Raw genomic sequence first — 23,401 nt, 5'->3', positions numbered from 1 at the left:
AAGCTTCTGGTGTCATTCTAAGGGGACCCAATATCTTGTCTGCCCTTGACAACATGGTTGACAGACCATGATGGTTTGCCAGAGATGGCCTGCACCTGTCGCCTCTGGGATTCCAGATACTGGGTAAGGGTCCTGCCATCCCTATAGTGCCTTTTTTTAAGCAAGGTTCAAATGACAAATTCACCACCGTAACAGGAACAGGCAAGCAAAAACTGAGGGTAATGCTACTCAGTGCTAGAAGTCTAAATCTCAAAATGCGCTCACTCAAGACTCTCAGTAGAGAACATTGATATCTGTGCAGTGACTGAGACCTGGTTCAACGCTATAGAGAACACTCCTGCATTACTAGGCTATAACTCGTATCACACTTTTCGGCCATGTAACCTGGCCCAGAACACCAAAGGTGGAGGTGTTTTCTTATTCATTAAGGATATCCACACCTCCAGGCTAGTTGCACAGCATAATTCATCAAGGTTATTAAAGTGCAACTAACTCTGGACAAAACTGTAATCCAAATTGTAGCTTGCTTCAGATCCCCCACCATGCCCCAGGATTCCCACTGTTTTCTTGATATACTGGAAAATATTAGGGTTCAACCAAACACCCTAATGGGTGATTCCCTCCCCTCCAACTACCCCACCACTAACTGGGAAAACTACTCCTGTACCAATTCCTTTGCTCAACGCTTTCTGGAATTCATAAATTCCAATGCCCTGGATCAACTTATCCACACCCCCACCAGGGGCATCAATGTCCTAGACCTAGTAATTCCCAACATGAGTGGTGTTCACACCTGAAGTAAACTAGTTGTTGAGATCCAATCATAAGCTAATCACCTTAGATATCTTCACCCCCCCCCCCACCCACCATTAAGGAAACCACAGTAAAAAACTTTCTCCAAAGCCATCTTCATGCTTAAGAAGAAATGGCGAACTTCATGACCCCAATGCAGATGGACAATAATTACGACTGCTGAATCCTACACAAATGCACTCTAAGCACTTAAGAGTGCATGGATTGTGCTATCCCAAACAGAATCAAGACGCTATCCTCCAAAAAAGGAAGCCATTCTAGTGGTCCCCTGCCATAAACACTCTACAACAGAAGGAACTGTTGTAAAAGTGAGTAAAATCTCGAGTGGAGGAGCTCTCTAGTCAGCCTCAGGAAGAAGCTGAGATCCCTTATAAGATCCTCCAAAGCTAGGTAAGAAAACAGTTGCCACTGATTCTAAGGGCAAATACAAAGCATTCTATAGCTATGTCAAGAATCTCAATGGCAACACCCAGGTCTGCTGAGTTACAGGATGACAGAACAAACTGATATTGCCAACATCCTGGCAGATGGGTTCAGTGCTAACTTTAACCCCCCTCTCACCCCCTAAAGGGCCCTTATCTACACAGGAAGAATGCAGAGTCCCTGTAATCACATCTATGCAGGTAAAAGCTTAACTCTCTCTAAAACCAGAAACACAGCATCCATGGGACCGGACAACATCCCAGGCTGCGTTTTACACATGCTTCAGAACGAACTGACTCCCCTAGTAAGCATCATGTTCAATCAGTCTCATGTCAGGCTTTGTGCCCACTGAATGGCACACAGCAACAGTTATCCCACTCCACAAAGGTGGAGTCAGCACAGGTACTGGGAACTATCGCCCTATTAGCCTGGCGAGCCTAGTCTGCAAGGCCAGAGAATGTATCACCATGGAACACTGACATTGGTAACCTCCAAACTCTGGATCCCACCCAGTTTGGGTTTGTGAAAGGCAGATCATACCTTCTGAACCTGATCGACTTCTTTGAGGCAATCACCAAAGCCATAGATGAGGGTAAGGTAGTTCACACAGCCTATCTTGACCTTGCCAAGGCTTTCTACATCATTTCTCATTCTGGAATTATAGCTAAAATCACTAAACTAGGTATAATTCCCTACGTCACAAGATCAGTTGCCAACTGGCTCACTGACAGAACTCACACTCTAAAAGTTGCAGACTCCAAATCTGACTTCAAACCAGTGTCAAGTGGGGTACTACAGGGTTCAGTCCTAGGACCTCTACTCTTTAGTATCGACTTCGCTGAAGTACAGGCTAATGCAGAAGGCCTCTGGTGAAGTTCACAGATGACTGCAAACTAGGAGCCATAGTAGAGTCCCAAAATGATGTGGACATCCTACAGAAGAGCCTCACTGAGACAGATGCTTGGTGTCAGAGGCATGGCCTCAAGCTCTATGCCAAAAAGTGCATCATCATCCCCTTTGGTAAAAACTCTGTACCTTTGAACTACCATATAAACTGCAGTCTACTTATGCTGAATGTGTAATAGACCTTGGTGGACAGTAGTCTCTTCTTTGATCACATCGCCACAGTCATCAGGAAATCCTATGTTGCACACCTCGTCACAAAAGGGTTCTTATCCAGGAAGAGGTCATTGTTCCCCTCAACTCGGCACTCATTAGACCCATTAGAGTACAATGCCTTTTTGGAATGTACCTCACAAGACCTCTGCAGTAGCTGGAAATGCAACAGAAGTATCTCTGAGGATTACTGGCCTCAAACAGATGCCCTACACTAACTGTCTCAAAACTCCAGCTTTACTCTGTAGCATTTTGCCTACTCCAAGAAGATCTCTACCTAACATATAAAGCTATGTTAAACCCAGGGCTGTTGGACATGCTACACCTAAAGAAATCCCAATCCCTCTGAGCTACATGCTGTAGGGACCTAAACCTTGTCACCTCAAACAGGACATGCTGGAGGGATAGATTCCTGTCCCAGAGACTTACTGTACTCTGGAACAAACTACCCGTTTATGTCAAGCAAAGTTCATTAGCACTCCAAGAAAAATCTGGAGTGGATGGGAAATAGGAAATGCACCCCGAGGATCACTTCTGTCGCTCTGCTCGGGCACAGGAAATCACCTTTCTTAGGTGGCGTAAGCCAGGGAACCTTGTTGGCTAGGCTTACTTAGGCTCTTGGGCTGATAGCCTAGTACCTACCTATGAACCTATGAACCTATGAACATCAATGGATAATAAGGTGATTGTGTTTATGTGTTGATAAGTCCCCCATATGCTGTGACTGTAAAATTCGAAAAACACTGCATCCTATACATGAATTAAAGTTAACACTTTTGCCATTAATGTACAATTTCTCAGTTCCCTGATTTGTTTTCTTAAAGCTTGTATAAGCTTTTGCTTTTTCTACAGTTAAAGCATCCCCTGTACTCACACATATGGCATTTACAAATAAGTTTTGCTCTATGTCAAAGCTGGAAATTAGGCTACTCTTACTCCTACTGACATCAGTTACTGCAAAACATGTCTCTGATAACTTTCCCACTTTCTTTTTTTTTTTAAAACATTTTTTGAAAAATGAGCCAGTAAGCCACACTGTCTGCATGCATCATTTATCAGTGGACTCACTGGGTGTGTGGTAAACATGGTATATATTACAACTGCTGCTCAACAAGGTAATGGGAATGACAGTAAAGATAACAGGGCTTGAAGCATTGAAGGAAGGAATCAGGAAGAATCACAGTGCCAACTTCTTCCTGGGATGTGAAGAGAATGCAGTTGAGTGGAAAAGGAACTAGCAAAAAATAAAATGTGAACAGGATATGAAACAGACTGAGAAGCAGCTGAAGCTGTCCAAACAACAGTTAAGTATGGGAACATGGTATTAAGTTTGTTTGTCTTTTCGGCTTTTCCCGGTAAGGGGTCGCCACAGCAGAACTCCGGTCTGATAATTATTGGCAGTAGATTTTTATGGTGTTGAGTTGCCAGCTCGACCCCCAACCTTCAGCGAAGGAATGCCCATTCACGCATGTCTTTCGGTATTAAGTATTTATTTAAAATACATTTGCTTCAAATCCAAAACAGATGTTTTAGTATTTGACAAGACTCTAATCAAAAGACCAGTCTTCAAAAGTCAGACTACAGACAACCAAGAAAATCCCCATAGCAGGACTGACCAAAGTAAACCATTTTTCTATTAATAATGCAACTCTGTCTTTAACGTCTGCCCACGTTTGCCTGATACATTCACTAACAGTGAATGAAATATATTTATTTAAAAAGATAAGTGGGAATTTTTTTTAGAGTTTAGAAGAAGACTAGACAACTAAAAGAATTGAGACACATACAGCCTTCCAAGTTTTCTTGCAAAAATACAGTAGAGACAACAGCTACACCACTAAAATCAAAATTCTTTGTAAGAAAATGCAAGTCATCTTAAGGAATGTACAGGGTAAATTAGCACAAAAATGTAACACCACTAAAAATTAGAGTTTGCCTGTAAAGAAATCATACTTAATTCAGGGTACAGTAACAATAAACTGATCTTGCTAACAAGGTTGAACTGTCATTATTTAATTAATTTTCTCCCTTCACATCTATTTATTTAAGTTTGCAGTTTTGGCTAACAATGACATGTCTTTCTTATGTACTTCAAGACTTTGGCAATTAGAACCTCAACACCTAACAATTCATTTGAAAGACATACAATAAAATGCTTTTTGCACATAATCTGATTTTCAGAACAGACTTAACTGTAAATTGCAGAAAATAAAAAAATTAAAAATAAAATCCTCTGTCACACTCACTGACAACTTCAGCTCAGTCCTCCTGTGAATAATAACAAAGCTCTTCCATTCCGAGTCTCTGACCACACTGTCTAAGCTGCTGGAAACCACCAAATTCCCTCAAGATCAGATCCACGCCATGGTCATGACTCAGTCCAGATGCAGCGCCCTTATCTCGCTCACTCCCTCAATCAAAGATGATGATTTCTCTGGTCTCTGTGTCCAACAATGACTTCTTCGACTCCAATGACCATTAGTAAATCCTCACAGATCTTGAGGGAATTTGTTGATCTGCTTGATATGTGGATTGAGTGGATCTAATTGAGTACTTCATGCATTCCAGTCTGCCAATGCTGCTTCTGCACAACAGAAGAAATGAAGTAGGCCAGCTGTATGCAAAGCAGGTGTGGTAAAACAATGCTCCAAATTGGCTTGGGCATCTACAGCCAGAAGCGAGATTATTTAAGATTAAAAATAGGCACTCATAGTTAATTTGGTGTGACTGAAAGCTATGCAATAACAGTAAGGCAGGCGAGTGGGAAAATCAAATGCAGAGATCAGCAATAGTCAGGCAGAAAACAGCAAGTCAAACAAATACTACAGCAAAATAAAGATGCCACCACAACATATTTGTAGTTAAATGAGGAATGCTGTTTCTCAGCTCCTCCCATTAATCATCTGGATGCTATGCACCACCTGCAAAATAATTATTTTCTAACTGACCCTAGACAGGACCTCATAAAACTCCAAAAAAGAACTAATAACTTGACACAAAACAAAATGCAACATAGGAAGAACATAAAAAATAGAAGTAATCAAACCTTAAATTAATGACTTCAATTCAAAATCAAATGCAGACAGAAATAAGCAATAGTCAGGCAGAGAACAGCAAGTCAAACAAGCAAACAAGCATCAGTAAGGGACTAATGTATAATTTAACTACCCCCCATCCATCCATCTATCCTCAACCCCTTTTCCCATTTTACACATGGGGTTGGGGTTTCACTTCAGCAGTCACAATCATCCCAAGCCAAGATTTACACTGCCAGGTGGCTAGCCCTGCTGTGGTAGTCCATTTGTACCACTAACTCGCACATACACTCTCACTTACGGTCAAGTTTAGAGTGTCCAGTCCACCTACTGCTTTATTTCTGAATGTGGGAGGAAACAGGAGCACCAGGAGGAAACCCATATGACTGCAGGGAGGACATGCAGACTCCACACAGAAGGCACCCCAGCTGAGAATCGAACTGGAGGAACCTCTTGCTGTGAGGTGACAATGCTAATCACTGCACCACCATGGCCACCCAGCTTCTTCATGGAGGATCTCTAACAGTAAATCATAAAATCTGAGTTTTCCTACCGGACATTTATACTTCCCCAACCATATTTTTTTCTTGGTATTTCTTTTGTCCCTATGAAGATGCACACACACACACACACACACACACACACACACACACACACACACACACACACACACACACACGCAGACACACACAGACAGACACACAGACAGACACACACACACACACACACACACACACACACACACACACACACACACACACACACACACACACACACACACACACACACACACACACACACCAAATCTTTCATATCCTTCAGAAATGCATGCTAATGTAATACCTGTAATTCTGGCAACTTCAATACCTTCTTATCTTGCATGACCACCATCAGAGGACCCAGAGTCCATAAGTAAAAACTTTTAGGGCCTGAATCACTACCACCATCTCTTTTACATTTATATGCATTGAAATGCCCTGAGGACACCACAAGGTTTGCACTTCAACTCAGATAGACACTGCTCCCCATGCAAAATCTGAAGAGTCCATCTGGACTGAAGACAGAAAGTGAGTCCTGGTATTAGAGATAGTTGATCTCTCCAACACTACAGTTCCTGTTTCACAAGTCCCTGTACCAGTACCTGGAAATCCAAGGGATGAAAGTGCTAGGTCCAACAATTCTTCAAGTACCACTGATGCCATGAGGACAAGAATTTTGAGAAACTCTGTTGCTTGGACAATGTATAGAAGAGAGCAATCCCTTCCTTGACACGGTTATTAATAGGACGTGCTGGAGGGACAGATTCATCACCCAGAGACTCCCTATGCTGTGGAACAAAATCCCGGTACATGTGAGGCAGAGCACCTCGCTGGCTTTGTTCAAGAGAAATCTTGACCAATGGATGGGAGATCGCAGATATACCCCAGGGATTATCTCAGTGTCACTGCTTGACAGAGGCACAGCAAAATAATGGGCATAGTATCCTCCAAACTAAAGGGGTGGCGAAAGCCACAAAACTCTGGGCTAGGCTTATAAATGCCCTTGGGCAGATAGCCTAGTATGAACCTATGAACCTATGAACCTATAATCCAAGAAAATGTCCTGATAAATCAGAACTTTGTCTTTTGGCATGAAGGACATCCTTTTTGCTGTGTCTATCTAACACCCCAGGAAAACAATTCACTGACAGAGTGTGAGGAAGAACTTTTGATGCCCAGGTGGAAAAGGAGGGTTGCAACCTTGTCTATTTACTCCAAACACCTGTATGAAGAATTTACACATATCAAGTTACTCCAAATACCTATATGAAGAATCTACACAAATCAGTTAGTCATCTAAATAAGGAAAATGTCGATGCCTAGAGTTCTGTAATAGGCAGCCACTTGGGCCAGACATTTTGTTAACACTTGAGGTACAGTAGACAGCCCAAAGGGTAATGCAGAAAAATGATAATGTAAGCCACACACAGTAAATCTCAAAAATCTCCTGAAATTGTGAGCAGTAGGCTAATTAAAGGTCCTTCAGCTCTACAGTCACTATGAAACAGGTCTGGAAGAAACACTAAGACCATCTGTAAAATGAGCATTCTGAACTGCAGAACATTTACAAAGGTGAAAAGAGAAGTCTAGGAAGGGTCTATAGGAGTGCTCTACTTTTCGAACCAAAAAGATTCTGGATTAAAATCTTTTGCCTTTGTATATTGCAGCAACTGGTTCTATGACTCCTGTTTCTACCATATGATGGAGTACTTGGAGAAAACAGCTCTATCTGGTTGGGTGGGTTTGGAGGGATTCCACTGAAAGTGGAAGGATTTTCTATCGACTACCAAGTGTATCCTTTCCATATTATTCTCAGAACCGATTTGTCTGAGACTATTTGCAGCTAAGCTGTAGAGCTGAGATACAGCCTGGGGGCAGTAGGAAGAGAAGGAAGGGGAGGGGGGGGGTAAGGGTGCTCTTTCACTTGGCAAAATCATTCCATTGCAGGGTTTGGTCCTTTTAGGAAAGGAACCCCCCCCCTGTTTGATTTTGAAGAATTGTCCTCCTGCAATTTTTGGCTGGGATGTTTGTTTGTTCTGCCCCTTGTTTGGATAGAACTTGAGTACAGGAACATCCTAGATACCCCATGTATTAATTTATCTTTATCATCCCAGTATTTGAGAATCTGTGTAACAAGACTGCCCAAACACCACTTCTGAACTTAAAGATGCATGCAAAATTTCATCTTTTAAATCATTATGAAAATTCTGATTATGTAACCAAGCATATCATCTTAGTACTACGGAACAAACAGCATTTTTTGAGATCTGCACAGTCAAGTACATCTCTCAAAGGATGTTTTGAAACCTGAGTCAAATTAGCAACAACTTTATTCATATAAGACTCTGCAGGTAAGGATACCCCAAAACCATCCAAACTGTACACACATACTGTAAAATAAATTTTCACATATAGCCTTGATAATTTAACATTGTAAAGGCTAGATTACTAGAAAAAGACATATTTTTGCCCTGAAAATCTAATTATTTTCACTCTTTATCAACAGGCTTTGGATTAGATGAAGCTAAGGACTTTTTACTTGAGAAGGCAGCTGGTGAGACAACAGCTGGGTCAGTAGACAACTGAGAAAAAAAGAAACCGGTCATATCTGAGGAGACCCTATATTTTTTCTTGAACCTTTTACAGCCTGCTGGAATAGATACGGGTATCCTGCAGGCAGCTTTATAAACATATTTCAAGGCCTGTGGGGGGGGGGGGGGGGAGTATAGCCACAAAATTAGGCATCTTGTCCTCTATAAGTTCATTTACCCTGCCTATCTCTGGGGTAGTTCTTCACTACTCCCAAGCAAAATCATCACTAAATACAGCAATCTTCTGAGGAAAAGATAACACTTGTTTGGTCTTAAACTCAGGTTTACCTTTCAAAGAATTAGAGCAACTGGACTTAGTGTCAAAGATTGTCAGATTCCTCCTTATCATTCTCTGAAACATCAGAAAGGTCTTTAGCCAAACTGGCACTAGAATCATGTATGAAGACACAACAACCAGAATTAACTGTATGCAGAACACTTTTAGCCAAGGAAAGTGCACCAGCCTAATAAACAGCTATAATATGATTATCAGCTTTATGATGAAGCCCCATTTCATTTTCTTGTGAACTAAACTGCTAGATAAAATATCTGGAGACAGAGTATTCTGTCTGCCAAGGGATCCCTTACCCGGGACTAAACTTGCACCTAAAGGATTTGATTCTCCCATATCTGTACCAGGCACTGAATCAGGCCTGGAAAACGTATTGAACCCCCATTCCATAATGCCCGGCAAAGCTACACTAGAGGGAGACAAGACAAAAGGTAAGTGGTTTGTGGACCAAACAGTCGCACAGTAAGAAACACTAAAAATAGGCTGAGGCATATTTTTATTTTCTTTTTTTATTTTCTTTTTCTTTTTTAGGTGCATCTGGATTTGACAGGAGTAACAGAGCTAGGATCAATCAAGTTAGCGGAGAGAACACCAGACAGAAAAATAAACTGGTAGTACTGTACAACCAGAATAAGCACTTCAAGTTTCTATTAATAATTATGCCCCACACAATTAAATCTGACAAACTGTCCTCTTATCATAACAGTTTGAAATGTATACAGAATTACTTCACAACTGATAGCAGTTAAGAAATTACCAGTACACAAAGTCCAAACACCTAAGCAAAAAAGTGTGCCAAACCAGCGTTAAAAAATAGCTTTATATAGTTTAACCACATTAAACTGCTGTAAAATAATGTTTAATAGCAATTTTAGCCATACTTTCTTGTCAGAGTAAAATCTCTACAGTACATGCAAATAACTTCATTCACAGTGAAATTGTGATCCAATGTTATAAACACACTGAGCAGAGCATTACATATAGAAAATAATGTATAATTGTTGAAATAAATTAAGTTCTGCAATATTTTCCTGTCTAAAGAGGATAATATTGCAGAATAACAAAAGTAAAGACAGGTGCGATTAATTTACTGGTCTGACTGCACGAAACAGCCCCTAGCATCTCACAGCACACATGCGCACTGCACTTCTGACAGAAATACTACAAGTTCCCTCAGAAACACTAAAAACAAGCATTTGTCAAAGATAGAAGTCAAACTCCCACAGGAATTGCTGTAAATAGACAAAATAAAATATTAAAATAAATATTCTTAAATAAAAATGGAAAAAGAATTATAAATCAAGTAAGCAAATGAGAGGAAGGGGTCCCGAAATTGGGCTTACCTAAGCAGTAAACTAGAAACATCAAAACTGGATTCTGTGAAGAATCAGAAGACTTTCTTGTTTGGATGGCAGAAACATACTGAATACCCCCCCCCCCCCCCATGACAGCTAAAGGCTTCCTTCTCAGGATATGCTCAGTCAATCAGCTGTTACAGGAAGAGAGCGGGAGAGAAGTCTAAGATTTTGAAAGCTGGCCACTACTGGGTTACCTTGGCAGAAACCCCAAAATGCCAGTGAGGCAGTGGGAATAATGAACATGAATCCTGTCTGGAGTTAAAAATGTATGATAAGCTAGAGTGCCCAGTCTGTGCACAATTAATGGAGGGGACCATACAGACCTATTTTGGGCTTTTCATTATTCTCTGTTCTCCTCAAGGATTGGAACAATGACAGACAATACTGTCTGGATGAATAACACTGACCATTGTAGCGACCAGCAGGATCCAATTGTTCAGATATGGAAAGATAATGGATTCTGATTAAGATGGGTTGTTACCATAGACATGCATTTGGTGAACACTCTGGGGGCTAAGGTGAACCTGACTGGCAATGTGTACAACTGAAAATGACTGGCATCCACATAGAATTAATGTCTTTTTTTTTTTGAAAATCTTTTTATTTTATTATCTTATAGACAAACAATACGAACCACAGAACACTGTACAAACATAAACAAAAACTATATACAACTATACAATCCCCATATCATTCACAATATATACAACAGATAATAAATTAAAGAGATATAATACAAAAATGAAAAGTGTTTCAGGTTAAAAGACAATCAAAGAATACATTCCAAAAATTTTCAGAACAGAACTTGTGATTACCTTTATAAAAGAGATACTTTTGTGCCCTAATATGCCTAATTACCAATTCCTTTAGACCTTCCCATGTTAGTGCGGCTTGGCACTTCCAATGCAATGAGATATAATATTTGATAAATAAGACAATTGAAATCACCACCTTGAGCTGAGCTTTAGGAATATTATCAGGAGGGATATGTAATAAAGAAAATTGCCAAGAAAGTGTTGATTTTTCGTATCCCATTTTTTCCAGAATAACTTTAAGGGCACACCATAGTCTGTACACACATTTGCAACTCCAGAAAATGTGATATATATCGGCTACTTGATCCTTACAAAATGGACACAGAGGAGACGAGTTGGGATGAATTATATTAATGATTGCAGGTGTTAAATACGCTTTATTGGTGATCATGAGTTGCGTAGAATTAATGTCTTTGTCTCTGTAATGTTCTAGTAGGCATCCAGAAGGTCTAAAGAGTACTTGTAGTCTTCCAATCTCCTTTGGTAAACCAAATAAGGATAGATGGCAATGTGATAATGTGAAAGGGCTCTTTTAGTGCAAAGTGCTTTAGGATAAAAATATGCTTAGTCACATTGGAACTGGAATTGTTACCAGTAGTATTTTTAGAGAGCCATTTTCATCCTTAAATGCATACATGAACATGCCCTTCCATGGAAATGAAATAGCTCTGGCTTCCAGATCTTTCTGCAAGGAGTCCTGGAAAAAAGTTTCTTGAATTATCTGCTGTGAATGTAAGCAAACAGATTGACTTGAGGAGTTCCCCACCAGTGGAAAATTTCTTGAAAGACCCCAGGGTATAACTTCCATTTATGACATACAATAGCATGCATCTGTTGTGTTACCTTGGGCTAAGAATGAAATAGGTCCAATAGGATCAGTGCTCTACCCCAGTTAAAAAAAATTCAAAATAAATAAATAAATGGTGGTCTGTACTAATCCTGCTCTGCTTGCTGCCACAAAAACTTGGCTCTGACAGAATAAGTAGCCTGTACAGACAGGCTGAATTGTATGGCCAGATTCCAGGCTAGCATTGCTAATTTGCATAGGGAGTAAGATTTGGGTCCCCCTTGTTTGATTATATGCCATATAGAACAGTCTGTGATGACCAAGAGGGAACCTGGAGTCCACAGATGGCTTACAGAGTTGAAAACTTAAAATGCTCTAATCCCTTTGATAGTTATGCTTCTTTCTGTCCTGAGTGTTCCACAAACCTTGAACCTTCATCCCTTTGGAAACAGCTCCCTATGCAAAATCTGATGCATCTATGATTACATATTGAGAATGGACGGGAGGGGAGAAGGAAAGACCTGAATTGAGGGATATCTGATTTACTCTCCAGTGAATCTCTTTCTTGACAAAAGCCAGCAATAGATTTGAAAGGAAATTTGAAATTTTCTAGAGATTGAATGCTGACTGCCAGGAGCACTGCTAGCTAGATTAAAATCCTCTATTAAAGTTGGCAAAACAGAAGGTATAGGCACTGGTTGAGGAGAATCCACTTGCAACAACTCAGAATATTTTTGCTGGATCTCTGAAATTTATTTTTGATCCCACTTAAACAAATTCTTCATTCTTCCACATGTGCCTGAAAAAGACAATTGTTCAGCAGGCAGTCTGAATATTTGTTTTCCTCACATTCTCAGACAATTGCTCAGCAGGGAGACTGAATATTTATTTTCCTCACATTCTCAGTTACATGGAATAGAAACTTGAGAGGCATAATTTAAGCCTATCTCCTGTAGTTCAGAATCTGAAGGGTGGATGATATTTTCCTTTTTGAAATAGTTTCAGATTGTAATGACTGAAATGCTTTAAATACGCTTTGAGTCACTGCAAACCAATCATCTTTTACCCCTTATGTAAAGAGCTGGATGTATGTTTGAGTTTATGATTCTCTTTCGTATGAGTGTCTAAAGAAAGGTAGCACTCTTACTTATGATTATCAACCCAGGATTTAATTCCTTAGTTCATCCCTGCAGGGAAATAACATCGTCCTCTCCCTCTTTACTGAAAAGAGGGGTTCTCCCCTGTCAAAAGTGGATGAATGAGCAGCTTTGGAAGACGTATTTGTACTTCAGCCTTTAATGGCATCCCAATGAGGAATGCTAGAGGGGCTGAGAGGAATGGATGGACAGTTTGAGTGCTAGGTAATGGCCACAGCAGAGGTGTTCATTGAAGGCTGAGGCAATGAGAAAGCCAAAATGGAAAATTATTCTTTCCTTGATACTTTTCTTTTCTTGAGGACCAAAGGCATTTCTCAAAAGGAACTAGAACCCTGCTCCATTAAATCTACAGGTAAGCACCTTAAACCTTTGGTTTTCTAAATGCAACAGTAGAGAATTTCACCTACTATGCAGCATTTTAGGGAAAAAAGATTAAGAAACTGAACAAGATTGAATGTCGTTTTCCTCCCCTATACAAAAGAAACAAGATGCCTCATATTCTCTGCAGGGAATTTGTCAACTAAATGAACACCTCCCTTTAGACCAAGAAATAAATTCAGACAAAGGATAGACTGTTCTTAAAAAAATGTAAAGAAGTCCTCAGTGGGATAATTATCTGTTCACATTGATAAACATCTGGCCGACTGTCAAACCTGTAAGGTAGCATCACTAATACACACTTGCTGACTGCTTCAAGGGCAAGAAACTTCTGATATTTTTGTGTCTGTATATATTCACTTATTCATTTTGCTCACAAGCTGCAACAGACGTACAGTTGTAAGGAGGGAGCAGGACTAGAAAGTGAAGCCTCCTTGGATAATTTTATTTTTTTTTCTTTGACACCAAAGGGAGAATGTCCAAAGAACTGAAAACTTGCCCCATTGATCTACAGGTAAGCACCTTTAATGTTTTAAAGGTAAGCACCTTTAAGTTTTGTTTTTCTAAATGTAACAGTAGAGTTTTATTTAGTTTGCAGCATTTTAGGGATACAAGATTTACAAGTTGAACAAGACTGAATGTCATTTTCCTCTTCTAAACAAAATAGACAAGACATGGTAATCTCTGCAGGGAATATGTTGACTACATGAACCCTTCCCTTTAGTCCTATATATGAATTCAGAGTACAAACTTTGTTTTCATAATAATTTAAGAAATCTTCATCTTGGTAATTATCTTTCCTCCTTGGCAAAGAACTGTCTGACCACAAAACCTGAGAACTGAAGCAGTAAAACAGACTTGCTGACTGCTTCAAAGGCAATAAATGTCTAACTTTTGGCACTTACACATTTGCTTTTATCTGTCTTGATTGCAAGCTACAACAGACATATTGTTATAAGAAGGAAGGTGGAATGGAAAGTGATGCTTTCCTGGATAACTTTTTTTCTTGGAAACTGGAGGGGAACGGAGGAGAAATGTCCAGGAAACTGGAACCCTGCTACATTACAGAGAAGCAACTTTAATCTTTGGTTTTCTAAATGTAACAGTAGAGAGTTTCATCTACTGTGCAGCATTTTAGGGGTGTGTGGAAGGTGCTTTAATGCTTTGGACCTGGCCACATGTCTGATCATTTTTAGGATACAACTTATAAACCTTATTTTGCTGCAACAATGATCTAATTATCAGCATTTTTCTTGTTACAGCCTACTGATGGAGTTGGATGTCTGAGAAGGGAAGAGATTGTGGAATGGAATAAGCTTGAAAGGGGATTATGTAGTTAATGGACACAATATTCTTCACTCACTAGTCTTACAATGATAGCCTCAAAAGTTATCAGGATTATTTTTGCCAGTCCTGCTGATAATGGAGATGGAATTCAAATTTCAAATATTCTAATTTAATATCAGGAGTGCTTGGCTTCTGTACCTTAGTCCATGCCAAAACTGGTGCCTGCTAATCATAAGTACAGGTACCAATGTCAATGGCTCCTTGCCCCTGCTAATGGCAGTTAGTAAACAGACATGCCATCTTCCAAAGAAAATGACATAGAAGTCTACAAAATCTATAACAGATGATACTGTATTATTTATATACTTTAACTTTTTCTGAATAAGCATCTTTACCTTTTATGAATTCATAGTTTCAGAATACATATTTATTTATTTATTTCCTGAAGACTTGTATCTTTTGTCCTCTAACCTTTTCTGAATAAGCATCTTTTTCTTCTATGAACTTACAGTTTCAAAATACTTCCTTATTTATTTCTTTTCGGAGGACTTGTATCTTTTATCAGTAAGAAAACACTGTAATGTGTTTTGTCAATGAACTTTTTAAGCTTTTTAGCATTTCCTACAATGATAACATTCTTAGACCTTGGTTATGGTCTAAAAAAGGCAAAATAATAAGTGCGAGAGTCTTTAGAGGCTATTTGTCTAACACAGTAACATGTATTAATTGATTTAGTGATCACTAAAAATCAGAAATATAGAAAATGAACATCTTTACAATAAATTACAAAGTATGGCTGAAGGACAAATATTAGCTACTTTTGTAGTTAAGCACTTTTTCAAGTAAATGGAAATGTCTGATATTCAAAAATTGGAAGGGGAACTGAAGAGAGCATGTTTCAGTGAAGTATATAAAGAGAAATATGTGTGTAGCTATATCAGCGCAGTCAAACAAAACTTACATTGGTCTCTACAGGGAAGGAAGCCAAAGCTTTTGGAGTTTCAATTCATTTATTTGTCTTTGTTGATTGGGAAAGTCTGACTAGGCAGAACCCATTTTCAGTGGAGATCTGGGGAGATGGGATGCAGCATATGAATTATGATTTACTATTGCAAAGATTCTGCCAAAGGATGAACTATTAGTATTTTTTAATAAGATGTTATTTGCAAGAAGCAGGCTTAATGGTTTTACAATAACTGTAAAATATATTAAATAAGACATCACAGATTTTCATTGAGTATGGCAAAGTACTGTAATTAAATTCCAAGTTACACTTTATTTTCTAAATTACAGTGCACATTGTACTCACCTCCAACATCTGTTGTTGCATTTTTCGTTTCAGCTTTAATGGTAACATTTTCAAAGAATGCATTCCAATTACATGTGTAGTTTGTATATGATTTTAGGTTATACACAGTGCAATTAATTTCTGTAGGAGAAATAAAGCAAATTTTACTTATGAACAAGACAAAATAATGATCTGTAATCAAAGCCAACAAAACAAATCAGTCAATAAATGTTGCCAAATTAAAAAGGAAAGTTTAAATTATCTTAGACTTTAATTCTTTTTTGTTTCCCCTTTTCACTATCCTCTTTCCCATACCTTACCTGCTTTACTAGAAGCTACTTACCTGCTCCACTGCCTCCCCCTGGGTTTCTACTGTTCACTGATTGTCTCTGCTGAATCCTCCACTACTTGCTCTGGCCCGCTCCGTTCGCCCTACGGGCTCACTCCGCTCCTCTACCCTACCATCAATTCCCACCCACCCCCAGTGCTGTTAAACTTAAACATCCTGTGCCACACCCACTTAATTACACACCCTATCACCTTAGACTGCTACTTATCAACTCCTCCCTTAGCTAACTCTCTCTTTAATCATCTCCATCCTGTTCAAAGGAACCTTAACGCATACATTAACTTTATCTAACATTTTATATTACCTCACTACCCTACTATCTCAAATGACCTTCCTACATAACTCTAAGCTCAAAAACTATCTTCTTATTACATCTTCATTAATATTCCTAGCTTTACCCTATACCCTAACCTTTTACGAACACTTCGCTCTACTTAATAATGTACCTCCCCACAAACAAACTCTACCAATCACACATCGTAGACCCCTCTCACATAGCAATATAACCTCTACTTCAGTTTACCTACTCCCAAAATTTCATAGATCTTCCCATGTTACTTACTTCTCCTGCAAGATAAACTTACCCAAATACTTTAAAAGCATAAAGACTTTACTTAAACATCCCTTTAATCTTCTATTACATGGAGATATTCATCCTAATCCTGGCCCATTTCCACAAATTTGTATTAACCCACAAAAACAAACTACTAATGGTGTTTCTACCTCCATACAATTAGGTAACTCTCTCAAAATAGCTCACCTCAATATCCATAGCATTAACAACAAACTTAGCCAATTGCATGCCCTTTTGGAAGTACATGCATTTGAAATCCTTTGCCTTACAGAAACTTGGTTAAAACCTTTTACTCATGACTTAGAAATAACCCCTTCTGGATACAACATCTTTAGATGTGACCGCACCTCAAAAAAGGGTGGTGGTGTAGCCATCTTGTATAAATCTGAACTTCAAGTTACATCCCATAATGTCCTACTACCCTCTAATACCAGTGCAGAAACCCTTACCATCAAACTCCAACTTAACAAATCTAAATTTATTTATATAATTTGTACCTACATTCCTCCTGGAAATAATATTAACACTCTTGAAAACATTCTTAATATCCTTTCCACCCTGTTACCTCAAGAAACAATTGTACTAGGTGATTTTAACATTGATTGGACTACCTGTAACTCCCCCAATCCCAACACCCACATTAATCCGTATGGTTTCACCCAATTAATAAACACCCCCACAAGAATCCACAAACCTAGTAATAAAGAGGCCATCCTCAACTGGATTCTTGTAAATAGTCATCCTGAAACCTATATACCAGAAACGCTTCCAGATGACATTAGCGACCATGTTCTAACCTATATAACAAAGCAAAAGACTCATAGTCCTACCAATAACACTTTTATAACCTTTCATTCAAAACAACACTTTCAAGCAGAAAGCTTTCAAAAGGAACTAAAGGCCTGTAATTGGTCACCTCTGAAGCAACTCAAACTAGACGAAGCAGTTTCCAACTTTAATACTAAATTCCTTCAAATCCTAGATCTCCATGCCCCCCTTCGCTCCTCCCGACCTAGGACCAAAACAGCTCCATGGCTCACACAAAAAAACAAGGAGAAAATGTTCCTACGAAACAAAATATGGGCCAAATGGAGAGCCTCTAAGAGCTCTGCATACCATCTATTGTTTAAACAGCTAAGAAATGCAACCAAAAAGGACATTATCTTAGACAAAAAAAACTATTATTTCAACCTTCAACAATCTCACGCTAATAACCTTCAAAAGTTCTGGTCAGGCATTAACAAACTTCTCCAACCAGGCCATACCAAAACTCCTACCCCATCTTCAATTCCTCATAATAATCCCTTGCAAATAGCTGATGCCTTTAACAATTATTTCACTGAAACTATTCAAGCCCTTGCAAAGACAATACCTCCCATCTCCCCCAGCCCCTTACAAAATATAAGCAGTCCAGTGCCCTCCTTCCATATGCAACCTGTACCAACATCTTATATCTGCAAACTCCTTCAAAAACTCAAACCATGTACCCCTTCTGCTGACTGCCTGTCAGCAGAATACCTTCAAATAGCTTCCAAAGTCATAGCATATCCCATATCCATCCTTATAAACCAAACAATCATAGAAGGTAACATCCCATCCATATGGAAAGTCTCCCACATTATCCCCTTACATAAAGGAGGCAAATCCACTGATATCTCCAACTTCCGACCAATTGCTTTACTCTCCCCACTAGCTAAAATAATGGAAAAATGTATTCACCATCAACTACTACAACACCTGCTCCACAATAACTTACTAACTAACTGCCAACACGGCTTTAGGCCCTTTCATAGTACAACTACCGCCCTGCTAACTTTTACTGACTGCATAAACAGGAATCAAAATAACAACTCTCTATCTTCCGCATTATTCATTGACTTATCAAAAGCCTTTGATATGGTTAACCACAATTTACTGATCAGTGCACTAAAAGCACAATCTCTTGACCCCCAAGCAATACTTTGGTTTACATCCTATCTAGAAAATAGACAACAAGCAGTGCTCTGGGCCAACAATCTCTCCAGACCCCGCCCCATAAACACTGGAGTCCCTCAAGGCTCTATCCTAGGCCCTCTTTTATTTTCCATTTTATTAATGATCTTGATACTATTTTTCCTCAAGCCACCTGCATACAATATGCCAATGACTCTACTTTAATCTGTACTTCTAAATCATCAATCTCTCTTCAAACACTTACTCAAACAGTATTTAACACTGTTGAAAACTGGTTTACCCCCATTGCCTCCTCCTAAACCCCAAAAAAACAAAATTGTTGCTTTTTGCTCCCACCCAAAAGTCTCCAGTGATCCACTTCACAATTACCTCTAACAATGGAACTACTATTTCCCCTGATACTACCACACGTCTCCTGGGCATCACTATAGATAATAACCTCAGCTACGATGATCATATCAACAATACTATTCAAACTGTCAATAAAAAACTAGGCTCCCTGTATAGAATCAAACACTACCTCTCACCTCTAGCCAGAACCACCATGGCCCAGACTCACCTCATTTCTACCCTATTCTATGCTTCTGCTATATACACCAATCTATCAAAACACAATCTAGGCAAGCTTGAAACTAGTTATAACAATATAGCAAGATTTGCCACTGGTACCCCTTTTAGAACCCACCACTGTCACAACCTTAAACAACTCGGATGGTCTGAACTACATAACCATCTGCTGTTTAATCAACCGGTGATCATACAAAAAATTCTTTACCACTCAAACAATACCCCAATTCTCACCAGCCTGATCTCCCCATATAAAAATCTTGCAAGACTTTGTGCAAATAAGTTACTAATTTCCAGTATCAAATCTAATAATAAAGCTGGGGGCTCACTTTTTACTAACACTGTAGGCAATATCTGGAACAAGCTTCCTTCAACACTCACATCTCTCTCATCTACATCTCTCTTTAAGAAACACCTCAAAGAACATCTACAAAACTCATTGGCTTTGTCCCTGTAGTAAACCTGACTGAACCATACTTTTCCCCTTATTTTCTTAAGTGTAACCTTAAGTATTCCTGCTACATTGTAACTTAAACCTATGTTAATACTCTATGCTACCATTCTTCCTCTTAGATACAATTTTTATTTTTGTATTACAAACATTATTTCCTTTATGTAGTTGAACTTTAGTTCATTTAAGTGTTGTATCTTGTAATTTTACTATGTTGGAGCCTATCTCCCTGTGAACTTAGTCATGTTTTAAACATTGTATTATTGTAATTGTGAACTTAGTCATGACTTAAACTTTGTATTTTTGTAATTTTTTACTATGTTTGGAGCTTAACTCCCTGGGCCTGTACTGAAAAGGGATATGTATCCAGCTAGACTAGCCCAGTCAACAAATGTAAAATAAATGTAAAATAAATAAAAATAAATAAATAAATAGTTCTGCTTGAGTGCGGCCGCAGTGATGCATCAGTTAGCATTGCTGCCTCACAGAAAGAGGTTCTCCTGTTTGATTCTTGGCTGATGTGCCTTCTCTTTGGAGTCTGCATGTCCTCTCTGCGGTCGCATGGGTTTTCTCCGGGTGCTCCAGTTTCCTCCCACTTCCCAAAGATATGCTGCAGGTGAACTGCACACTCTATATTAGCAGTAGGTGTAAGTGTGTGTATGTGTGTACCTTCTGTGGAAGGTTAGCAACTGGACACCATAAAACTCCACTGCCAAGCGTTCTACAGACTGTTGTTCTGCTGCAGCAACCCCTAATGGGAAAAGCTGAAAGAGAAGAAGAAGACTGCTATGCTTATCAAGAAAAGGCTGCACTGAACAGTCTCCACTTGCACAATATTATTTAGATTAAAAATATAGGCAATGTGATAATAATTGTATGTGAATTATGGATTTTACACTTGACAAGCTTAGAAATGCTTTTTGCAAATGTATGTTTTATGCTTTAGATAAATAAACAAAGAAGCAATAGTTCTAGGTCAAACAAATTAGATTAATATCGATCTGTCAGAAAATAAGGTACAATATCACATGGAAAAAAATCAAACTGATCCTCCTCAGTACCAATGTCTTCCTACTGAAATGTTGGCACTCAAAATATCAAGTGCTGAAAAGCCGAACCCCCCCCCCCTACTCCAGAAAACCTAGAGAACTTATTTTTTGCAAAGGTGTCAAGCCTCCCCTGTACCTCCATACCCCTGAACTTCTATATACCAACTCTGAAATTGGCATACCTTGGAGAAAAGTGAATATTCCAAGAAATGTCATCTCGCACTTAATATATAAAAGTCCGATCTTTCAGCCATTCAGTCTCCATGTTTCAGGAGTAGCTCTAGTGCATCCTGACATTTCAAATGGCTGCCATTCCAACTCCATCCCTAGCTGTACCTTAAATTTCCACAATACATCCTGAAATAAAACTTCTATCAAATAAGAATATTAAAACAAACTATTAGGAGTCATCAGAGATCAAAACTTAACATGCACTCGACACAGAAATCATTTTGTATCCAAAAACAAAAACAATAAGAAATTTGCTACAATACACAAACCTAAACCTCATCTAATAGAGCAAGCACAGCTAATGGCAGCTTGTACTCTCTTGCAACCAAGCCTATTGTACACTTCCAAAACTATTTCCAACCTACGTAAATCACAGTTACACAAACCAACATGTGCATACAAGAAAACCACTAAATTTGCTGTAAATATACCAAATAAAACCTTCCCCTGTCCAAAGCGGCAATAAATAAACAAAAGAAAAAAAAAAAGAAAAGGAATGCATGGCTTGAACTTCAGAACACCCTTACACTTATCCAGCTTACAAATGCATGTAACACAAACACAATTTTTAAACTTTGCACGCCTGAAGAAATAGTTATTCCTCTATCATTTCTCTCACTCTCTCTCCATATTACCACTAACAAATATTCTTTCCTCTCATCTTAATACTTAGACATACTAACCCTTCCTTTTTGTTACCACTGCAAAACCACTTAATTTAAAGCTAACCTTCTAAATATCGCCTCCACATATAAACTTTGCAACTGCTAACTTAAAGCTTCTATAACAAACTATTAACACAAATTTCTAAAGATCCATTGACAATCGCATTTATAAAAAAATGTGGCCTATACTAAGCTCTACAAGATGCATAACAAGATCCTCATCGTTCTCTGTAGTAATTATTGTAGCTTTACTCCTATATAATTTGATGCTATGTATGTTACCATTTTCTCTCCTTGTTTTATTATTTATACTTGTAGAGCTTTTCTCCTAAGACCTTTGCAGAAAAGGACACTCTGACTCAGTCAGACTATCCAAGTTAACAAATAGAAATGTGTAAATAAATTAATTAACCAACCAGTACATTAATAAACATATTGTAAACAAGAATCATTCAACCAACAAGAATACCAAACAAGTAATAAAGGTACAGACTAATAACTAAGAGATCAATTCCACATTTCTGTAACAGCAAGTCAGTTTTCGGACTGCAATGCTAATAAAACACACACACACACACACACACACACACACACACACACACACACACACACACACACACACACACACACACACGGCTTCATAGTATTTACTTCCTGTGGCACTGCCACCTCTGATACTTCCTTGAAAGTGAATGGTTGTGCAATGTCAAAAGTCTGCAAATACTTCATCCTCTTTGCTCCCAATATAACAAAGTAGAGCTATTCTCTGAATCACTCTATTATACTACCCAGATCGTAACAGTACTTCTGGGGAGAGCACATGACTAATTAGAACTGGCTGTCTCACCAGACTGCTACATTTGCATGTGGCTTTGCAAGTAACATTGCTGTCTGCTGTGTAGTGGGTGCAATGATCAGTGACATGCTAAAGCCTAATGCACTGTGCAAATCTGTTTTGAATGGGATTGTGCGGTGCATAGGCATTTTTGAATTCCAGGGGAACTGTATAAACAGAGATTTTTGAATGTCTTCTTCTTTCAGCTTTTCCCGGTTAGGGGGCACCACAGTGGAACTGTGGTCCGCTAATGATTGGCAGTAGATTTTTACGGTGCCAACTCGATGCCCAACCTTCAAAGAAGGCACGCCCATTCAGGCATGTCTTTCGAATGCCACTCGACTGCGGAGAGGACATGTAGACTCCATGCACAAGGCACTCCAGCTGGGAATTGAACGGGAGAATCTCTTGCTGTGAGGTGACAACGCTACCACTGCACCACCGCGGCTTTACTAGAGATGTTTGAATGTATCGAACAATATCGCCACACTCTGCTTTGTTGATCTTTTTAGACATATTGTAAAACTGTCTGAAGTAAAGCAAATACTGGATGAAAGACAAGTCTTGGCAGGCACATGAGAATCATGGGCCTCTTTAATGGTGACTGACTCAGAAATAAAGAACATATCAAGTGCAATTATGAATGGAAAAACAAAGAACATAAAACACTGTGGTCAGCCAAAATCATGCCTATATTTAGTGGGGAATTATATTTTCTGATACAAGAAACAAAGATACTCTCAGTGTGGAGAACTAGGACATTTTGTAAAAAATTGCAGAATGATCTAAATGCATGAGTTAATTACACTGATGTTTCAAATGTCTTGCTTTATAAGAGAATTTTCAAC

The 23,401-nt window shown here is 38.9% G+C and overlaps 1 protein-coding gene across 1 annotated transcript in view; it reads right to left on the bottom strand.

The window, feature by feature from the left end:
- Positions 1–23,401, bottom strand: part of LOC122814280 (receptor-type tyrosine-protein phosphatase C-like) — a 1,011,948-nt gene that overhangs the window by 830,886 nt on the left and 157,661 nt on the right. The window contains exon 4 of the mRNA XM_044086871.1: positions 15,901–16,020. Coding sequence (XP_043942806.1) covers positions 15,901–16,020 — 120 coding nt within the window. The remainder of the gene's footprint in view (positions 1–15,900; positions 16,021–23,401) is intronic.

Source organism: Protopterus annectens, chromosome 10.part0 (assembly GCF_019279795.1).
Source record: "Protopterus annectens isolate FY-2018-M chromosome 10.part0, PAN1.0, whole genome shotgun sequence".
NCBI lineage: Eukaryota > Metazoa > Chordata > Ceratodontiformes > Protopteridae > Protopterus > Protopterus annectens.
Note: the sequence above shows the minus strand (reverse complement) of the source record. Positions and strands in the feature narration are given on the sequence as shown.